Source organism: Strix aluco, chromosome 4, assembly GCF_031877795.1.
Source record: "Strix aluco isolate bStrAlu1 chromosome 4, bStrAlu1.hap1, whole genome shotgun sequence".
Classification (NCBI taxonomy): domain Eukaryota; kingdom Metazoa; phylum Chordata; class Aves; order Strigiformes; family Strigidae; genus Strix; species Strix aluco.
In genome coordinates, this window is record NC_133934.1 from 31193809 (window position 1) to 31215968 (window position 22160).

General features: G+C 41.3%; 1 protein-coding gene across 2 annotated transcripts in view; it reads right to left on the reverse strand.

The window, feature by feature from the left end:
• Nucleotides 1-15172: 15172 nt before the first annotated feature.
• The window catches only part of KDR (kinase insert domain receptor), a 31474-nt gene continuing 24486 nt past the window's right edge, over nt 15173-22160 (reverse strand). The window contains exons 27-30 of one of the 2 annotated variants that reach the window (XM_074822565.1): nt 21251-21402; nt 17907-18003; nt 17705-17793; nt 15173-16859 (exon numbers count right to left, since the gene is read on the reverse strand). In XM_074822565.1, the coding sequence (XP_074678666.1) occupies nt 16640-16859; nt 17705-17793; nt 17907-18003; nt 21251-21402 (558 nt within the window). In that variant the 3' untranslated portion in view covers nt 15173-16639. Of the gene's footprint in view, nt 16860-17704; nt 17794-17906; nt 18004-21250; nt 21403-22160 lie in introns of those variants that run through there. The other variant, XM_074822566.1, reaches the window with a different exon arrangement.

Consider the following 22160-nt stretch of genomic DNA (forward strand, 5'->3'; position numbering starts at 1 on the left):
TTAGGACATAAAGCCCTGACCAGCCAGAGAGAGCTCCATCCTGGTCACACTTTTCGGTTAATTTGCTGCTAGTGCTGTGTGGGAAAAGACAGTAAAGGCAAAAAAAATTTAGGTTTCCAACTACCCAAATTGGCTGGGTGAAAGGTAATGAGAGGGCTCTCTCTTGCACTTTATTATCTCTTCCCAAGCCTCTTGAAGAGATTGTCCTAACTATAATGTTCATCTTGACCAATGCAACAAGACAGCCTTCACTCCACTGTTGTTTTTGGCTCCTTTTCACTGCACTCCTCCAGTCTCTTTGGGTAGTAGGGCCAGCCAGGCAGAAACATATCTGCTACCCTGCCTACTGATCTTTACCTGTCCTCACTTCATCCAGGAGGTGAAGGACATAATTTTCCCAGGCCAGTTGTCTCCGCCTCTGAGCCCATGGTTGGTGACTTCTCAGCCTTACCTACCAGGGACAGAGAAGTGAACATTCAGGCATGATTTCAAACTCCATTATGACCCTGCAAATGTGAATTGGGTTATTGCAAAACTTGTCTCCTCTTATGCTCCGTTATAAAATCTTGAATCAAAATAAATCAAAATTACTGCTAAGAGTAAAAACACAACAGGAACTTGACTTAGAAAAATGGAAGCAAAACCAGATGATCAGATAAATGCAAGCTAGCAGGAGCAGAAAGAGAAGAAATCATCTGTTTTACTGAATGAGGAATGCAGTGTTGGGAAGCACTTTCAACTGCTAGAGTGCCAATGCCATGCACAAAACCTAGAGCTGTTCAAACTGCCCTGCTTACAAAGAGATGAGTTCATCATTCCCTTTAAGGATGCATTCCTGGGACTTCACTAGCTGATGCAAAAGCAGATCTTATTCCTTTGGAGAAATTCACTAAATGTTTTGAAAAGTGGATGTTGCATAGCTTCTGAATCATGAAGTAGAAAAAGACTTCCTGCTTCAGTCTGGTGGCACATCCCTTTTATCGCTCAGATGATACAGAGATCAGAATTGAAAGCAACTGGTAATAACAGCAGATTTTCTCTCTGGAACAAAAACATGGGTGGCTTCTGTGTGAGGCAACATACAAGTAGGATATATTTGGTGTGATACATTTTATCACTTCTGTGTGTTAGCATATGATTGATAGATGATAGAATTTCTATCTATCTCTCCCTTTTCAGGTAAGTCTGACTTTTTTTCTCAGAAAATAACTAAAAGTGTGTACATTTTTGCAGAAAGTATTTCAAATGGTGTGAATTTGGAAACAACAGCCAGACCTTATCACAGACATTTGATAATGTAGAATCCTTTCCACAGTAGTTCAGTGTTACAATAGAAAATATACAAACATATTTATAGTATGAATTTGTAAAAAATTCATATAGATAATGTAACAATAAATGATATGTAACTATGAAATAATATGTCCTATTTCAGTTTGAAGTTGTTCAAAAGCATTTTTGAGATTTTTGAAAAGCTTCATGTCAAAATACACGTGGTCCTATGAAATAGTTTCATTTTTACTAGAGCAGAAGTGTTCTATGGAAAGATTTCTGCTGAAATATTTTCCCAGTACAGCCTAACACTTTCAGTCATAGAATAAATTCGGATTGGAGGGAGCTGTGGGGGTCATCTAGTCCATCATTCTGCTCAAACCAGGGCTAACTTCAAAGTTAGATCAGATTATTCAGGGCCTTGTCTCCATCAGATTTGTAAAATCTGCAAGGTTGCTTCTCCAGGCAACCTGCTCCAGTGCTCATGGTGAAGAGCTTTTCTTTATACCCATCTGAAATTTCCTTTGCTCTTACCTGTGACCATTGCCTCTTGTCCTTTCATACTGTACCTCCAAGAAGAACCTAGCTCTAACTTCTCTCTATGCCACAGCTGAAGACAGCAGTTAGGTGTCCCTGAGCCTTTGCTTCCACAGGATAAACAAACCCAGCTCCCTCAGCATCTCCTCACTGCTGGCTTGTGTTCAATTTCTCATCCAGCAAGTCTCCCTTTTTCCCTAAAACTGGATGCAGCCTGTGCTACTGTGTGGGGTTACTGCACCAGGACGCAGGACATCATGGTTCTTTGAAGGTCTTTGTTGAATTTTGTGAGGTTTCTGTTAGCCCATGTTAGCTCATTCCTCCACCATCTCAGGATCTTTCTAGAGATGGCCTGGAATGATTTGGAATGGTATGACAGTCCCCAGCATTTCTGTCCAACACGTCACGCTACTTATATATCAATTTATATATCAAATATAAAATATATTTGATATATAATATTTTAATTAAAATATAATAAAAACTTATATATCAAATTCCCTACAACACAACCATACCTGAATGTATGTGCCCTGTGACTGTTTTCAGGCATACAGAAACTAGGATGTCTTCCCAAAGTTAAAGCAGAGAAAAGTGCTTATTGTTAGACCAGAAGGCAGGATTGCTCAAGGTCATGATGCTGACAGGTGCCCCCCTCTCCCTTATTCTTTTTTTGGATTCTGGCTTTTAAGTTTTAGGACCGGTTTAAGTGCATAATCCTTTTTTCCTTTTTTTTCCCCCCTTTTTTTCTTTCATTTCTTTTTTTCTTAAACTGGGGAAAATGCTGTAATATCTCTTTCAGCACTATTAGCTTGATATTATGCTGGTGAAATGACAACACTTCCATTAATCTCAAGGACCACAACCTAACTTTCTTATTATCTCTCATTTACCATTTATTATGATGGGAAAAAAACAGCTTAACTGATATCCAACCTTATGGATGTGCAAGGAGGTTATAGAAAGGTGAGCAGTAGTAATAACTGTTGTAATGGTAGCAATCAGAAGCCAATAAAACACATCTGATGCTGACCTCAATTAACACTGACATGCACTCTCATTTTAGCAGTAATATCAAGTGACTGCTACAACATAGTTAAAGCCCGGAGCTCTGTTTTCAAGGGATGCTGGTGACAGTTCTGTTTTCAAAACAAACAATTAGAGCCCACAAATCAGGACACCAAGTTGAAACATGGTCTCCTGAGGATCTCACGATCCTGAGCTTGAGCTCTCAGATAAACACAGTGCTGCCACAGAGAGTCACGTTGCTTTTCTCATTCCAGATGATAAACAGGTGTAACCTGCAATTTTAAAAACCTGCCAGGAGTGGAGCAAACATCTACAGCTGGGATGACACAGGCCCTCTTCCAGTTTATAAAGGCAGATAATATAAGATACTCACTGAGTAGCAGGCTTAACCTTTGAGGTTAGAAAGTTCAAACCAATTTGTTGAGAAAAGCTAAAGGCTTATATTAACAAGTCTCAGGAAGGGTCTTGGCAAGGAGAGAGACCTGGACTAACAGTGATATAGAAAGTCCTACAGTGAAGAACAAAATTAACAGTGGGTGACTCAGGCTGCACTGACATTACTATTTTTGTTCCTTTTTGAAGGAACATTTTGGAAACAAATCTTCCACTCCCCTGATTGGTGAACACCTTGGTCACATTGGGGCACTATCACAGAGTGTGCAAACTGGGGTCCCTTCAGATGACAATGGACAGAAAGGTGAGCTCTAGAAACACAGCTGACATGTCCCAGCCACTAATGGGTATTCAAGCTGCAAGACCAGACTAGAAACAATTCAAAGTAAACTCCTCTCCCCACATACAATGTGGTCATTGAGTCCTTGGCACCAATTGATTGACTCTACAGAGCTGCATTGATGCTAATGCAAACATAGCCTTATAGACAATTTCTGTTGGTCGACACAACCAAGAGTACTTACTCGCATGAAATTGCCCAGGTACAATGGAGAAAAACCAAGAGATATTCTCCGGGATGATGAAAGACTTACCTACCTTCCAACAGATTAAATTTGAGCCTGCATCTTTTTTATGCCTAAACAGCATTTGCATGGGAGGGTACCCATACCACTAAATGAGGTGAAAACATGTGAAAAAGCTTTTGGTTAAAATGTGGAGCCACTACAGATTTAGACCATTCTGAAGCCTTGGTAGAGGATTCATTCTTAATTTGAAGGAACAGATGATGACATCAACCTTTGCTTTAGTTTGACTTCTTTGATGATAAAGAAAGCTATCCCCACTCACCTACTGTCACAAGAAAAATTCTTTTGTGTATGTTTTTCCAATTCCAGCACCCTATTTAGCACTTTCTCAGTACTGTCACTGGTAGTGCAGGTTGCTAGTACTAACAACCAATACATAGAGAATCTAAATGTTTGCCAGATAAAAGATGGTCATACCAAGAGACCAGATGGACTGCATCTGAACGTGCTGAGAGAACTGGCTGTTGTCATTGCAAGGTCCCTCTCTATCATCTTTGAAAAGTCATTGAAATTGGGAGAGGCCTCTCTCTAATGACTGGAGAAAAGCAAATGCTACACACATCTTCAAAAAAGGCCAAAACAACAATCTAGGGAATTGCAGACTAGTCAGTCTCACTTTGATCCCTGGGAAAATCTTGAAGCAAGACCTCTTTGAAGATATTTCTGGTCGTATAAGGGAATGAGGGTGACTGGGAACTGTTAGCATGAATTTACCAATGGTAAGTCATGTCTGACCAACTTGATTGTCTTCTGTGGTAAAATAACTGGCTTTAGGGGTGAGGGGAAAACAGTGAATGTCATTTACCTTGACTTTAGTGAGGCTTTTGAGACTGTTGCTCACAATGTTCTTGAATTCCAAGTTAGTACATTACAGTGTGGATGGTTGGATAACTAGATGGCTAAAAAGTCGGTCAGATACTCAGGCTTAGAGGGTTAATGGGTCATCTTCCACCTAGAGGCTGATAACGAGGGGGGTACCACAGAGGTCTATCTTGGAACCTCTTGTGTTTAACATCTTTATCAATGACCCAAAGAGGGTGGTGAAGTGTACTTTTATCTGATCTCAGATCTGGTCCTACTTCAACAGAAGCCTGGACTAGAGACCTTCTGCAGCCCCTTCAAACCTGAGTTACCCCTTGATCCTGTGAGAAGGCATTAAATGCAGCCCATGCTGTTCCTTCAGATGATATTAACATTGAAATACAGTATGCATCAGCATTCTTTGCACTTCATCACAGTACCTGCTTCAGGCAGTTTCCCTTTCTCTTTTCCCATGCCATGGGTTTGTTAATCACAGAAGTCCTTGATGGATCAAATGGCTCCATTGCTTACTGATCACATGCTGAAGCTGTGATTTATTTTTCTCTCCATTACTACTCAGGCAATGAATTTCAGTGCTCATCTCTCACTTCATATATTCTAGCTGTCAATACGGTTTCAAATCAGTACAAGGTTTTCTACTCAAAGAGTTAAAAAGAGGAGAAATACTCCAACACTAATGAGTCAAATACTATAGCTGAAAAAGGGCTGTGTGTCCTGAAATAGACTGGAGAGGATCAGTGCTGTAACTAAGTTTCCGTGTGAACCTCTGACTTTTATAAATACCAGAGACTCTTTCCTTTCAGATCCTAAGTTTACCTTCCTCATCTGGCTTGTTGCTTCCTTTAGTTGCACTGGGAGGGGACTGCTGTTTTGTAGGGAGAAGCCTGGGTTATTGTTGTCTAATTCGTCTTGTTTTTTTCCACAGATACCATCCCATGGGCTTCAGAAACTGTGAGAAAGGTGATTTTTCTATGCACAGTTTGTGAGATCTTGCAGAGACAGCAACAAGTAAAATCCTGGGTGGATTAAAATAAAAGGTGAAACACTCCTGGATTTCAATAAGGACAGAGTTTCACCCAGTTCCTTTTGCAGGATGATGTTCCTTACAGGGAGGAGGTTTGTATGAGGGCAAAAATCCAGTGAACTTCAGAGAAAACTCTTAAGTTTTCCCTGGCCTCTCTAAAAAAAGTATTCAATGGTTTTGGCATGTTATGTATGGCATTTAACTTTTTGCCTAACATTGCTCTGATGATTCTTGCAGACCCCAGGCAGGAAATCACTGTCATGTAACCACACTGTCTGCCTATCCTCCCTTCCTGCCCCCTGCAGTAACTTTTTAAGCCTCTGACCATTTTAATCCATTAGTTTTCCATTTTACTATTTTATATATACTCCAGTGCTCGTCAAAGGCTTCGAATGGAGTTTATGACTTATTATGCACTAAGAAATCTGACCACAAGACAGGGAGTCACAGCCAGTTCGCCTTTGCTGGTTCCAGGCAGAGAGGGCAGACATGTCTGCTTTCCCCTTTTATTCCAATCTCAGGTAATAGTATATATATTCTTCCTCTAATGAGTTTTATTTTAAAACACCCTTATCTGGGAAGGACTGAGTTTAGAGAAATCCAGCTGTAACTTGAGTTTCCTCTACTGCTTTCCTAGCAGAACAGTAAACATTTGTTCCCAGGGGCTGATTAGCTCCTGCTTTGACAATGCCAATCAGCCTTACTTGCATCTCCATCTATCCCCAGCAACAATTAAGGAAAGTCAGACCAAGTTTATACAGCCTTGCTCTAAAGGCTGTGTCTAAAGATAGTGCGAAGGATGACTGAAATGTTAAGGTGTCAGTGTGTATGTGAAGCAAGGGAGTAAGCAAGAAAAAAATATTTGAATAGTAACAACCTAAGGGCTAATCTTAAACTTTTAAAGGTAAAGTTTTTTTAAAGGTGGAGCAAAGTAAGTTGTTTCTGAAATTTCCTGGGGCCCCACCCCAGACTTACAGCCATATTTGCAGAAGAAGCTTGTATACAAGCTCATATATCTCTCACACAGGACAAGACTTCAAGTGAGACAGTGGCTTGCTGGAAAAGCACACAGATAGCAAGGCGTAAACTGAAACAGGGAGCTGGATTTTCCTGGAGTGCAGCTTTATTAGGCTGTCCGCTCAGTTTCTTAAGCCTTACAAGAAAGGCTTGGAAGAAGTCATACAGGTTAATTGCTGTGTTACAGTCCTGTGAAGTTCTCTTACTCGTATGCATCACACACAGCTTGTACAATCCCTGGATTGTCTGACAGAGATGTAGCAATACTGCCAGGAATTTGGTGCAGTTGAGCTCACATACCAAGCACCAACTACCAAGCTCCAGATCTGATGATGTTTTTCTGCTCAGTCTCATCTTCAGCGCAGTTATTTGCCTGCAGAGAAACTGTGGATGTGCAAGTCCCAGCAGCTTCAGGACTGAGCTCACTATATCTAGCTACATTTTTTTTTGTCGCTGGAGATTTTCCCAAGGCCAGAATATCTGAGTATCAATTAAAGATTAATATGGCAAGGCAACATCCAAAGACACCGAAGTACATCTCACGGACTTTCAGCAGTTGTTTAGCACGTCCATGCTTTAGTCTCCAGAAAATTTTTCCTTGTAAAATTACTAACTGCACATTCCCAATGATGACAATGAGTTTTCCCTCTCTGTGCATTGCTTGAGCACAGACTGATGTAGTGTTCAGCGAACTTTTTTGTACTGTTCACTCGAACAACGAGTTGAGCTAGAAGCATGGAGTGGTAAGGAAAATGTGATTTAGTTTTTCCTTTATTAATTACCACTTTACATTCACCTTATGTTTTTTGCTGTCTTAAAAAAAAAGAGTAAACAGGTTGACTTCTTCACCAAGATTATGTGGAAATACAGGATATATATATTTAGCACTAGTCAATGAGTAGGAAACCCATCAGTTCCTGAGGCTGTAGTAGATTTCCTCTGCACAACTTGTCAGCAGCCTGCTGGAGCTGAGGATATTCTGACTGTGTACTTGAAATGTCAGGAATGCATTGTTTATTTGCAGCAAAAAGGCTGAAAATCAGGGCCTAAAGTCTCTCACCCAGAGGTTGCAAGACTCTTCAACAAGCTGCTGACATGAGGTATGAGCTGTGCAGCTGGTACACAGTGGCACTGAAGCATCACTGAAATCAGGCTGCGGGCTGCAGCCACACATGTGAGGTACTGTGTCTGATCCAGTGCCCCTTCGTTCTCTCTTTGGAGACAAACAAACTTTCCAAGGACCATTCAGAGTAATTTTAGCAGAATTCCCTTTACTAACCTACATGGTGCTCAGTGCAGAGCAGTTTATGAAAAACACACACTTATGATCTTTTACGTGCAGCCTGAAAACTGTAACTCTTGCAGAGAATTAATAAGCCAATGTTTTAGTTAACTGTTAAGAGCTTACAAGTTAACTTAAAAACTTCAGGGGGGTCATACCACAGTATACCAAAGCATCCTTCTATGAGCTTTAGCCATTGATAATGGTAGCCTAAGGAAAAGTGTAGGATAAGCACATAGAACACTTCTCCCAAATATCCTAACTCAGTTTCCCACGATTTGCAGCTCAGACATTTCTTGAATTTGTGATAGCATCTTTATATTAAGTACCTCTGAATGCTTTTCCATTAATTTGCTTCACAGTTTTCTGAACTGATGTAAATATTATCAGCCCCTGGAACAGAATTTCACATGTTCACTGAGTACAGATGAAAACTATATTCTTGTATTTGTTTTGAACTTGTCCCCTGTTATTCTCACAAAACCACATAATTCTTGTGCTGGGGGAGACAGAAAACAGCTTTTTCCTACAACTCTTCTCCTTCTGTGAGATACAAGTTACACAAGGAGCTAGCAAAGTGTTATCATTCTTTGTAACACAAATAAAAGACATTCAGAGAATTGTTTTGCTGAGGACTTTAAGTATCTGCAGGAATATGTCCAAGTTGATTTGAAATCCTTGCAGCCAGTGAAGAAGAAAGAAGTACATAGTGAACAGGGAAAGATACCTTTCTTGACATTTTGAAAAATACTCCAGATGGAGCAGCAGGTCACTTTCCCCCTTTGCAGCTCTGCTGGTACCTGCTTACAGCCACAAGACACACTGTGCTGTCTCTGGGAAAGGCCACAACAGCTTTAGTTTCACAAGCAGTGTTAGCTGGAGGAAGGAATGAAGCCTCTCCACCACTGCCAGCACCCAATGCTTTCCCTGCTGCGGCTGCCATGTCCTTTTGTAGCTGCGGTGCTTAGCAAATTGTGTCCTGGGACTTAAATTTGAGTTCAAAGTAACCTGAGAAAACCAACCAACCAACCAACCAAAAAAAACCCCTATTTGTTTTCAGTCAGCTCTGTTGTTTGGCTGGATTCACTCTGTGGTCAGGCAGCTGCTTTTCTGGTGCAAAAAACATGCAGCACAGGGTAAGGGTTAAGCCTGAGGATCCTGAGGAAAGGTAGGGCAGTTTGGTGACATTGTCACCTTATGTCAGAGTGTCAGAGAAACACCGGTCTGAGCTATGCTGTAAGTATATATACTGCATATATACTTTTTACACAAAAGAAAGTCACAATATTTAAGCTCTGATTAGCTGTCACATGCCCAGACCTAATGAGATGCTCTTAAAAAAGAAAAAACACTATATAATGAAAACTAAAAATCAATTCAGATGAGAAATCTCTCACAGATGCTTCTGTGGCAGACAGTTCTCCACCTTAGATGACCTTAGGTCAGTGAATTTTTGCAATGAGTGACAAACATGTTTATGATGTAGTGATTTAAATATACATATTTATATGAATACATCAATTTGCTTGAAAGCTATATAGTGGTCAGGATTTTTAATGATGTTTAGGAGTTGGAATGGTGAGAAGATGTTTAAACATACAGCAATGATTTTCTGTAGTCTGCTTGTAAAACTGTCACTTGAATGCAAAGATTCAAGACTGAGGACAGATTTTGCAATCCTCTCTTCAATGTCTAAGGCATCTATCTCATCATGCAAAGCCCAATTCCAGCAGAATTATAAAGATTCCTCCTTAAATTGACTTCAAAGCTGGTCCCATAACAGACTCAACAAACTGTATAGCCGTTAAGGGACTCCACATTATACAATATTGATTTCTTTAATATCCATATAATTATACTGAGATGCAAATTGCTAATAAAACTTAATAATCCTCCTGAAAAATTAGTGACATTAGCCTAAGAGCAGGCTTGAAATGCCTAAAGCCATTGTTTTGATAGCGTTACTGAACCATACGTTAATAATTGTATCGCTTTAGCTGCACACTCCCTGCTGTTTTAGTACTTAACTAAACTGTAATGTTAAATAGTTGTTGCCAGTTTAAGAAGTTTATCAGACAATATAAAGATGTCTTTGTGATTGTAATTTAAAACTACACATAAGTGCAGCCAAAAAGTTCCACTTGTGAAGTTATCTCCTAAGGGCTCCATTTATGGGTATTACCCAGAGTTTAAAGAGAGTTTTTATACCCCCAAGTCTTGACTCAGTAAGTAACTGATAAGATAGGCCCTGCTTTCGTTCTGTTCTGCTAGTTTGCGGTGGTAAATGGTGCCCCTGTTTGTGCCGTGTTTGAGCCATACAGCCTGTGCTTTCTGCATCTTATCCCGCCCCGCAGCCAGCCAGGAGCCAGCACAAACAGCCTGGGAATGGGGCGACACTGCACACACAGGAGACAAGTCCAGCCCAACCCTTGGAAACATTTCAGCAACCAAAAATAGCAATGCTGAGAAGATGCCAGCAAAGTCAGGTCTTGACATTGACTGATGTTTGCTGATGCTGTGGTACATCCGTCACGCAAATCAGTTGACATAACTCTGTCCTATGCTGGCTGTCCCACACCCTCCTTCCTCTCGCCGGAAGCTGGGTATCTTGTGGAGACCTGCTTGGGAACCATGCCAAGCAGATATCACCTTCTCACCAAGGGACACTATTTACAGGTTTTGGGAGATGCAAACAGATTTTACTATGGACTAGGAATAGTCTGACAAGGAAGGGAATAACTGAGGGGCTAGCTGTCCATAAAATCTTAAATAACATGGGGGAAAATGAGTAGGGAATACTTGGTCAGTGTACTGGAAAATAGCTGGGGCCATCAAGTGAAAATCTGTATGCAAGAAGTCCTTGCTGCAGGATGTCGCAGATGCTAAGTGTTTTACATGGGTTCAACAAAGCAAGTGGGAGATCCATCAAAGGATATTAAACATAAGGGCCCATTGCTTGTTCAAATGCCTTGCCCTCAGCTCTTGAACTACATCTTGAACACACTGAACAGAGTAATAACCAGTGCACTCTGCAAGTCTGCAAGTGAATCATTAGCAACTTTAAGGGTGAAGGGCCCCTGTTTCTGCATGAAATACACGCTGCAAAGCAGCCTCCAGATGACTAGCAGAAAGCAATGCTGGTCTTCCAGTCCTACAGTGCAACCTGATGGTCTCTAATGAGCAAACCCCCTTTCCTCTGCTTGCGGTCCTGGTGCTAAAGTACGACTCTCCTATATAAGGACATATGCTTATTTGTAAAGGATATATAAAATTATCAAAACTTTCAGCTCCTTTCTCCTGCTCCATGCCAACACAGCACTGACAAGTTCAGGAAGAGTGTCCGTCCCAAATCCAAACCTGCTGCTACCCACTGGTCCCAGTCAGCTGCGGGGTTAAACGAGGTTCTAGTACACCAGGAACAAGTGGTAGAAAACAAACTGCGATCTGCAGCCTCAGCCGAGTATGGGAAGAGATTGGGGAAATGATATTCTGAAATCAAAGATGAAACATCACAGATAATCTTTGCCACTGTGGTGCATGGCACGGGTATAATCACGGGTTAGTGTAGTACACCCAAAAGTGCAAGAACCTCCATTAACCACGTATGACTTGCATCTCTGCAGTAATTCCTAAACGTAGATGCACTGCAGGTGAAGGTGCGACTTTGCCTCGTACAGAGGTGTACCCTGCGGCTGGCTTTCTGCCGGTGAGCTTGGTGCCAGCAGCATGGCTTTGCTGTGTGCCCCACAGCCCAGGCTGCTGAACCCTCACCGGTACTGCTGCTTAGCCTGGCCGCATGAAAACTATCTTATGTCTGTCTACAACATGTTGCAACCATGCTTTTGACTTTAGTGTGAAAACAGACCAAGAGAAATAAAACTAAAAGTAGCTACATTTCCACTCTCTTTTGTGAAACCATTGCTAGCGTAATCACGTCACTTAGCATGATTATACCGAAAGAGAGAGCAGCATAAAGCCCAGGGAAACAGCTCTGTGGGATGCTGAACATCTTCAGCTATGCTTGGAAAATAGAATTAAACCTCAGTTCACATATTCCACCTTTTAAGAAAGCCTTTTTTGACCTAGACTCAGGAAACCACATTGCACTGCCATTTTTCCTGGCACCAAAGCCTGTGTCTAATGCTAGAGCTGGACCTGGAAATCAAAATCATTTATTCCCCCCTTCCAAATTTACAGAATAGCCATCATTCACCATAACATGTCATCCTAACAAGCTGCAAGGCAGAGATACTTCACATTTGAACAAATTGGTGGCAGTCAGTGAATAACATCTTGGTAACCAGAAGACCCTTCATCATGAACCTGATAGATTTAACAGCTAATTAAATCTGTGTAGAGATTAGGCTTTACATTGTATAGTTTTATGGTAACAAAACCTGAGCTTCCTAAGATTACATTGACCAGCTCCTTATCTCTGATGCCAAGATGTTTATCAGCACCATATGTTACAGACTCCCTGCTATGTTTCCCAATGACCTTCTGGGATTTAATCAGCCCAAATGTCAGGGGTTGAGGAGCTGAGGACATATATTATGACACAGAATGCAATGCTCAGCCAGGCAGAATGAAGATCCAGGGCCGAAGTCCAAAGAAAAGGTCTGTGTTGGTTAACTTCTGTCCCTAATAAATTTGTCAATTAGGAAGAACAAACGTTAACTTTGTTTTCCTTGCCCTTGCTGTTGCTTTGTGAGGTCTCATACTGCGAGGTAACACAGGGTGTGTACTCAAGTATCAGTGATGAGGGGAAACCTCAGATGACTCATGGCTTGGGAATGTTTCACATAAAAATAGCAAATTCCAGCTTTATATCTGGAGGCTATCCATGATACCCAACTATGTTTTCCAGCCTTAGAACCATCAAAAAGAGATGCAATTAGCAGGAAATATTTGTCCCTAATTTCAACAGCTGTGTGATTGTAGTCTTTTTTTAGTCACGTGCTGCTTTTAGAATTAACAAGCACTCCCTCCCAAAAGTTCCCAGGCATGGTGCTTGGGGACAATCACATCAGAAGACATGGAGGATCATCATAACTACTTTTATGCTTGTGTGAAATACAGTTGCTTGTGATGGAGATGCGTTAATAAGAAAAGCTTAGGCAAGGACTGGATTTGCCAAGACATTTCCATGCAAAGAATGAGATACATTTTACAGTATATTTTGCAGGGAGAAGGACCTAGCTACCATGCTTGAATGTCCCTGCATTCTTCAGATGGGCTGTGTTTACACTGATAAGAACTGACGTGAGCCATCTTCATGCCATGAAACTGCCTATTTTAGAGATGGCTGTGCTTGATTCCCCACATCCAAACCCACCAGCAATTAGTTCATTCAGGCAGTTCTTCTGAACAAGAGGAGTCAACCCTATCATTGCTTCTCCCCACTCCTACACAGCTGCTCACAGTGATATGTTTGGATCCCTAATCTCACAAATGTCCCTTCCGTTTGCAGCTCATTGGGCTCAGATCCGGGCTGGAATCTCCCACACGTTTCACAGATAAGGATGCTGATACAAATGCTGATACTTCGCTGCATGGATGCAAAATGGAGATAAAGCCGGGACTGGTCTGCAAGGCATTTGCAAATCTGTGCACAATCTGTCTGTCATTTCATTGAAAATATCCTTTTTGGAATTTAAAGCATCTACTAAGATGTGGCCTGACTGGGGTTTAGCTGAACGTGCTGTATTCAGAATACAACAAAAAGTCCAGGTGTTTTAAAGGATGTAACGGCCATGGACTAAGAAAAGAATTGTGTTATTGGATGCCAAATATATGAACACATTTATAGAACCTTTGGTTGCTCCTGAAACTGAATGTATATGGGATTTTGGTGTCGTTTTGGTGTTTTGGGGTTTTTTTTAAAGAAGCTAATTTCCTTTCCTACAGCAGGTGTGTGCTAGTTCCCTCATTTTCCAGGCATATTTAACATGGTTTGGACCTACAAGAGAGTTTCACTGGCTGAGGATTGTAAGTGAGAACTCATTAGCTGAAATGGCTATACTGCAACTTCATCAGTCTGCATTACAGTGGACAACTGTTTTAGAGGTACTACAAACACACAGTGAAGCATGTGACTACATGTTATCATATGTTACACAAAGCTGGAGAGGAAACAAAACTACAAAATGAGATGTCTAAATTGAACATCCCAAATCTTGGGGGCTCCAGATCTAGGGCAGATGGACATCAATGACAGATATCCATCTCCATCTCTCTGTCAGGACTCTCCAACATGTGACTCAGCAGGGTACTCATCAAGCTTCCGTCAGAGTCATCATAAAATAATAATTAGAAGAACACTTTCATTAAAGATATTGAAGAATATTGGGGAGGGGGGATGTTAAAGACTGTAACACTGTCTGTTGAGCATACTCTACTGGCTACACTCTTGCCTGGGAAGGAAGATAAATGTCAAATATACACATGAAAACACAGGTCCTTCCTAGAAGCCCTTGTAGTACATTTAGGAAGCCTCTCCCTTATCTTTCTAGCTGGTCTCCCAGCGCCTGCTTTCCTGGCTGTAAAATGCTTTAGATTCAGGAAGAGAAATGGAGAAACATTTGAAGCTTGACATCCCACAGCCTTGTAGTTGGGGCATGCGTGTAGTGTGTAGAAGGTATTAGTTCCATATTCACCCTGAGTAGAGTTTAGCAGTGAGATCTCCCACTTCCTAGACAAGTGCTCTCACTATGCAAATAGTCAAAAAGTGGACACCAAAGTGAAAAGGTGGGAGCTTTAAGTACAGATTTAAAATAAAGGAAGATGTTGCTACACAAGAGCAGGGCCAACATTTCAGCTATAAGTAAGATGGACGAAACACAAGTAGGAAAAGATGAATAAGGCTTTAAGGGAACTGCTACTTCCCAGGCAAAAGCCACAATACAATTAGATCAGCCATTCCCTAACTGAACATAATAAAATCCTTCAGAGGAGATTCAGTCTGTACAAGCAGTCTATTCTTCTGACCATTTCTCTAAAGGCACTTACTGCCAACTGCTAAAAATCACTGAAGTTTCTTTACTATAGGTACCCACAGAAATGTTCATAGACCTGTACAATGGTATAAATAACTAGATTCATTAAATGGCACTTGAAATAAGTAGCACTTGATAAACTTCCCTGTCAATAGAAAGGATATAAGAAAATACATGCAAGAAAAGCAAACAGATCTACTCGTAGCCCCACCTCTAAATTTCCAGTCCCTTTTTAATAAAGTGAAAAGTTTTAACTATTAAAAATGTTGTGACTCTTGTAATGCTACAGAACACCGATACAAATGTGAATAGTACAATATCCATTATATAATATATATATTTATATTTTAATATATTACATTTATTTCTACATAAAGAGGCTATAAATACTGTATATGCCTTATATTCATGGTTCCCAACATTTGACATTATAGTAAGTACAAACAAACAAAAATAATTATAAAAATACAAAAAAGAACTCAGTAGAAATAGCTTTACATTTTAAAATCTTGTAGCCTGCATTGTGTCTATCAATAGAGCACTGGGACTACAAGAGCATAGGTAAGAAGTTGTCCAACAATTAGGCACAATCTCACCACTCAGAGAAAATCGGAGCTGCCATGAAACCAGTCACAGATTCCCAAGACTACCTAAACCGAGATCTCTGCCATTGCAAACTGACTTTGAGTTTGCAAATTGAAAGAGTCAGACCTACATCTGAGGGAGGGGGGATGAGATGAGAAGGTAGGGTGCCCTTAGGATGCCCCACCAGGACCACAGGGCTCATTGTGGTCCTAAGGTAGATTACACTGCCTTTTCTACCTGTTGTAGAGGCTGCCCCAGTGGTGATTCAGAGAGGGGGTATTTTCTACAACTGTTTCAGGCTAGCTCAGAAGCAGGTAGGCACCTGGCATGGGTCAAGGGTGCTGGAGAGGACAGGGGGCAGAGCCATCCCCAGAAATTGGGCATGCCCCCGGCACCCATGTCCTGTCACTTGGCTCAGTGCTCTGCCTTCTCCCCACTAACCAACCTCACCGCGCAAGCCTTGCAAGCAAACGCAGCTCATGAGGTCTGGTACAGCAACTTTTTTTCTCTGCCAACGACAGAGACCATTGCCTTCACCTATATTTAGCCCAGCCTATGTTTAGTCTCAGGCCGTCAGTGAGTGCCAGAGCTTTGAGCTGGAGGTTCCTTTTTTTTGTTTGTGGAGGTGCAAGCAAGGGATAACTCTGAGAAACAAGAAGCCAGTGCTATGCCGTTTCCTTCCTGGAGTCCAGCAGCAAGGGAAAAAACAAACAAAAAAAAAGAGCAGGGCTGTGCCGTTATTTCGTACAACTAGAAACAGTTCAGCTGAACGCTGTGCCGCTGCCTGCATCAGGCAGATGCTCAGCATGTCACCAGGGTCCCAAAGGCCACCATGCTGCCTCTGCCATCGGGTCAGCACAGCCCACACACCGCAGCCAGGGCTTTGCACCCTCAGCCACCACCACCTCCTGAGGAAAGCGCCCTGCAACCTGGCACGGCGCAGTTTTGCTGCCAGATGCGTCTGCATCCTCTTCAGGAAAAATAAACGTCTTTTCTTAGTCTCACAGATGCCATCTTTCTATACATCAAACCTGAATACCACCAGCCCAGGCAAGGAAGGCACATCCCGGAGGGACCCGGAGCCGCTGGCTTTGCCCTAGAGCGGCGGGGAGGAGAGCTGTGCGGCACCGTCGTAGGTGAGCCCGCGCGTGCGGCAGAGCGGGGGCGAAGCCTCCCGGGCGCACAAGAGTTCGGTCTCCTCGCTGGAGTACACGGTGGTGTCCATGTCGTCTGAGTGGTACCCTGACTGGTACCCACTCGTCTGGTTGGAGGCTTCTGACATGACAGACTCGTTACTCTTGCTGGGCACCAGTGTGCTGCGAAAAACAAGCAGAAAGAGGACTGAGAGAGCTGTGGAGACTGTCTTCTGGAGGGCATGTGGGCGATTCCTGCTGGCAGCTGCTTTCCATCACAGCAACAACCAAAGCAAAATGGTGCACTTAGCAAAACTGGCTTCAAGCCTTTTTAAACATGCATTTGATTATAAGGAGAGACCTTTTTACATGCCCTAACTTCACTAACACATGAAAAAGTTATTTACATTTATGACGATATAAGGAGTTAGATTGTGACCACAGATGAAGTGGAGAGAAAACTTTGAGAGGCTTCACACACTTCAGCTGTGGTGCAATTGTAACTGCAATCTACCTTTGTTTGCACTGAAGTTGTTCTGGAAAAAATAATTCCTGAGAAGCTCTCAGAGAGCATATGTGAGGTTCCAGCTCTGTGAAGGCCACTGTGCTTCCTGTGAACTGCACAATGAAACCCCTGTACAATGCTCTGAAAATACACCCAGGTACATCCTGAAAACTCAGGAGTCAGCTTTAGAAAAAAAGAAAGAAAAAGGAAAAAGAAAAGCTCTTTGTCATTGCAGACAGGCCCTCACAAATACACTCAATTGTGTGCACCGGCTCGGTTCCTTCGAGAGGTGATTGATGCTTTTGCAGCTGATAAATACAAGTCCTTTCTGTAGTGCTGGCTGATGCTTCCAACAGCTGCATTACCTCTCCTCTACTGGTACCAAATGTGGGTGACCAGGCATACAGTGCACAATTTTTCTTTGTCTTTTCTTTTTCTTTTTTTTTTTAAATTTTTACAAACCAATCAGTCTTTTTTGCAAGCAAAAGGTCACATTCAATCCTACATCCAACCTGAGACTTACCTAAAGGGTATTTTCACTTGTTTATCGCTCTCTTCCAATGTCTTCAGCTCTTCAGATGCAAGAACCATCCCACTATCTGTCTGGTTTTCCTGCAAAGGTGTTAGAAATGCATTAAATGGAAAAGGATTAAAAAAAACGACAAAAACAAGAAAAAGACATCAACAGAAGGAAAAGACATACAAAGTGCAACAGACAAACTCACCTCCTGAACAACTTTTACAGTGGTTACCAATGGGACATCTTCAAATGTTTTCACACTCACAGGGCGACTTTTTCTTTTGCTACCTTGTCGGTACTGACTGTAAAGAACACAAAATAAAAAAAAGGTTTCAGTCCACTATCCACAACTTGGCTGCAAACAGCACAATGATATCAGAATCCTTTTATCTCTCTACAGAGAAGTTAATCCTTTTGTCAAAACATATTATGCAAACCTCAAAATATCCATTTATTGAAAAGGACGAACAGCCTAGAAAGTGACATGTTTCTGACCTTCTGCTCCTGACAACCTGATCTCTGAGCAAATTCTAAGAAATTGCTTTGAGAAAACAGCTCTTTTCCTCAGTTACACTGGAGGGCTTCACTTCCTGCAAGCTTCACTTAGAAGTATAATAAACAGAGGAGCCTGGAACACAGACATGTGTCTCTTCCTTTGGACTGCACTTCTGAGACCCCTGGCTGGACCTAGGACAACAACAGCAGACTCAGCAGACTGCCGCCCTTAAACCATGGGGATCAGGACACGGAGTGCTACATCTCTCTTGAAGGCTCTTCTCCAAAAGAAGCCCTCTGGTCAGGATGACATCCATAAAAAATATTGGACAAAAAAATAAAATTGACTTTCATGGAGGTACTAATACAGCAAACAAAACAATTACCCTCAGCTTTCTGTCTAAGTGGATATGGAATAAAACGGATGTTGTCCCAGTTTAACAGGAGAAATCTATGTTCCTAACAGCTCATGAAGGAAAAGTCATGAAGTTAGAAGAGAAACCTGCATCCACTTGAAGTGCAAAGCTGGAGGCAATTAAGACAATCATTCATCCCATTTTCCAGCTTTGACTCTAGCTATGCTGAGTCCTGCCTGTCTCCGACAAACATTTATTTAAACTGGTGGGGATTTTACAAGTTCCCTGTGTAGCCTGCTCAGGTGCTCAGTCACACTTCAGAATGTTTTTCAAATATTAAACCCAAGTATTTGCTGTAAATAAAATCTGTGCTATTGCTGGGGACAGAGAATAATTACTTAGCATCCTCTTTCAAGCAACTTTTCATATACTGAAAACTGTTACTATGTTCCCTCTCCATTTTCTCCTCCTAGACTTAACAAAACCAGTTCTTTCAAGATCTCTGCACTGACCATGTCTTCTGCTTCTGTTACTCTGCAGTGGTATCTAATCCACTTCCCACCCAACCCTACCAGGACCAAAAACATCTAATGAACAATCTAGTCCACTTATCCTCCTGGACAACCTGACCTTGAATGATGAGAAGTTCATTCCACAACTTTCCTTCTTAGTCTGAAAGCTCCCCATGTGCTTGCATTTAATTGTCCACACAGGCACAGAACTGCATGGCCAGGACTACAGTTACCAGGGTGGTAGGGTGGTGAGGGCTGGGAATCCTAGCCTCTTGATCTGAACAACCTCCCAGGTATGGGAGTCCTGTCTCTGCTCAGCCCAGACAAGAGTCAACCTACATGGGCTACAATGAATTAGATCCTCCTGGTTAAGCCAAGCTACTGCAAACAGGACCAGAAATAGTGTGCAGGCAGAGACGCCACACACGGATTTTCCTGCAGGCATTTACCATTATTTATATGATCATTTATTTGGGGATCATACCTTGGGATTCAAGTTAACTTGATTTAAGGGTTACTTCTTTTCTGTTCTTTCTGAAAACATGCATTATCTTTACACTTCCTTAAATCTTCTTTACCTCACCTGGCTGTTCTTAATGGCAATCTTTCAAGGTTGGAAAATTGCATATCTATTTCCTACGCCAAATGCTACAGACATTAGGAGATCCCGCTGATTTTAATTTACCTCAGCAACCTAAATATTCTTTAATATTCTCTGTGTTTTTTCCTGTGCTCCCTTTTCCTCCCCCAGCTTTGATTTAGAGACCGAAGTTATCAGCCTCTCCTCCTAGTTAATACTTTTGTGAAGACTGAAAAAGACATCACTGAACAGATCAATCTTTTCCACTACATGTATAGGAAGATCCATGCCTACAAAATCATTTTCAGTGACCAGACAGAAGAATAAAGCCCCTAAGCATGTCTTAAGCTCCCCACTTTGCCTCTCCTAGCATGGTTTCCACAAGTGCTTTCACAACCTTCTCATACTGTAAGACAAGAAAAAAGAGGTTCAAACTCTCTTTAAAAGGTTGACAGAGAGATTTTACTTCTGTTCATAACAGGAAGTGGGGTCCAGGAAAAGCCATATAGGAAGTATTGGAAGTGGAAAATAAATATGGTGTTTTCAGTGTTAAATCATGCTTTTCTGTCTTTTTAAATATTTATATTTCAGACTACCCCACTACTAAAACATGGGGTTGAGAGTTCAGCTCTAGGACCATAAGTTCAACTGAAGTGTGAAATGCACTGTGCCTACCTAGTCTTTCCCAAGACCACATAAAAATGGCATCCTGCAGTACCCAAAATCATTGGGAACTTTGTCTTTGGTGGATATAATACAAGCAGTGAGGGAGAGGGCTCCATTTTGTGGAAACCACATGACACCTGTCAACGGAGTCTACCTCTGCCCTGCTGGTTGGTTCCATCTCCTATCCTCCTCCTTCTTCTGAGACTGCAGCAAGCAACCCAGGGCTCCCAGCTTCTAAGTGGCTGAATTTGATCTTAGGCATCACTGGATGAGAAAATACCTTTCTCCCTTACATCCCATGCCTGAGGTCCTCACAAGGTCCAACATAAGACCCGCTTAAGCACATTAGTACAAACTCCTTACTGCGGAAGTCACCTCTGCCACGATATTCAACAGCATCTACCACTACTGGTCCATTGTGGATGCCCCAGCAGCCCTCCAGAAGCAAGTAGTGGACAAAAAACAGTGACACTATTTAGATCACATTCTCCTTAACTATCAATTCATGACCTATTTACCAACATTTCACCTTAGGAGGGGAAATGCCAGAGAGGGTATTAACAATAGATCTATTACCATTAATATTTTAGGGAGCTGCAATACAAGAGTGTGAACACAAGTGAATTGGATCAGTAACACTTTGTATTTGTTCTGGTTCTTAAAAACTAAATAACAAATACTCTTATGGTTCTTTTGAATGAGAATACCAAATCTTGAAAGGGTAGCAAAAAAAACCCAAACCAAACAACAAACCCACTACCATTTGGGGAGGTAAGAAACTAGTTTTTGCCTAAAAAAACTCTACAGATTCCTTCTTATCCCTATGGAGGAGGTTAAATATGGACCAGGCAGCTGAAGTCTCTTCCTTTCATTTTCCCTGCCCCCAGCATGAATAAAACCTGCCCAGAGGCCCCAGTAGGATGTCCACCATATAAAATACCTAATTCCTGCTGTGTTGTCATAATGGAATTTAGGATCACAGACTTCCTCTTCCTCCCTACAGGAAGCAGGTGAAGTTGGGAGAGAGAGACCTGAATCCTCTTCCATATTCAGCGATACTGACAAAGGAAGGACAATGTAGTCTTTACCATCCTGTAGAATGCAGTGAAAAAATACAAAAATTAAATAGGCTACAGATATACATAGACCTAAACAGCTACACACACGTACATAGAGAACGCATCGGTCCAACAGTGCTTCCTTGGTTATTTGATTAAACTATGAACATTATGCCACCTTTGCAGGAGCGGCTACATTAAAAGAAGGAAACTTAAGAACCACTGACAAGTAGTTTTAGATTTAAAATATGAGATTTTTATATGATCTACTGTAACATCATGTATAAATGAAAATTTTTATTGATGTCTTTGAAATAAAAAATGTAGTTTTTAGTAAACTTTGAATCCAAATGACACAAAGAACATGCACCTGAGGAAAAAAAATAACAAACAAATTGAGACTGAATTAGACTACAGCATATTAATCAGAAAGACTAAATTAAGGGTAAGAAGTAAATGAAAAAAATAATTAAATGGAGATAGCAAAAAAGGAAATCTATCAATACTTTCGCATCTAATTTGATGTGAATAGCAAGGATACGATTTTTAAAAAATTATTCCACTTGTTTACATTTCTGCTCTAAAGTATAAAGAGAAAACAATGATTATGCATCCTTTGATACTGCATACCTATTTATAGTCCCATAAGAAATCCTTTAGTAGATTCTACATTTTCTCTATTTTTTTTTCATCTATCCCTTTTGGATTACAATATGAGATATGCATAATTAGTTATTAGTCATCAGACAGTAAATCATGTTTGTCTTTTTTAGTCACAGTACACTACAGTTC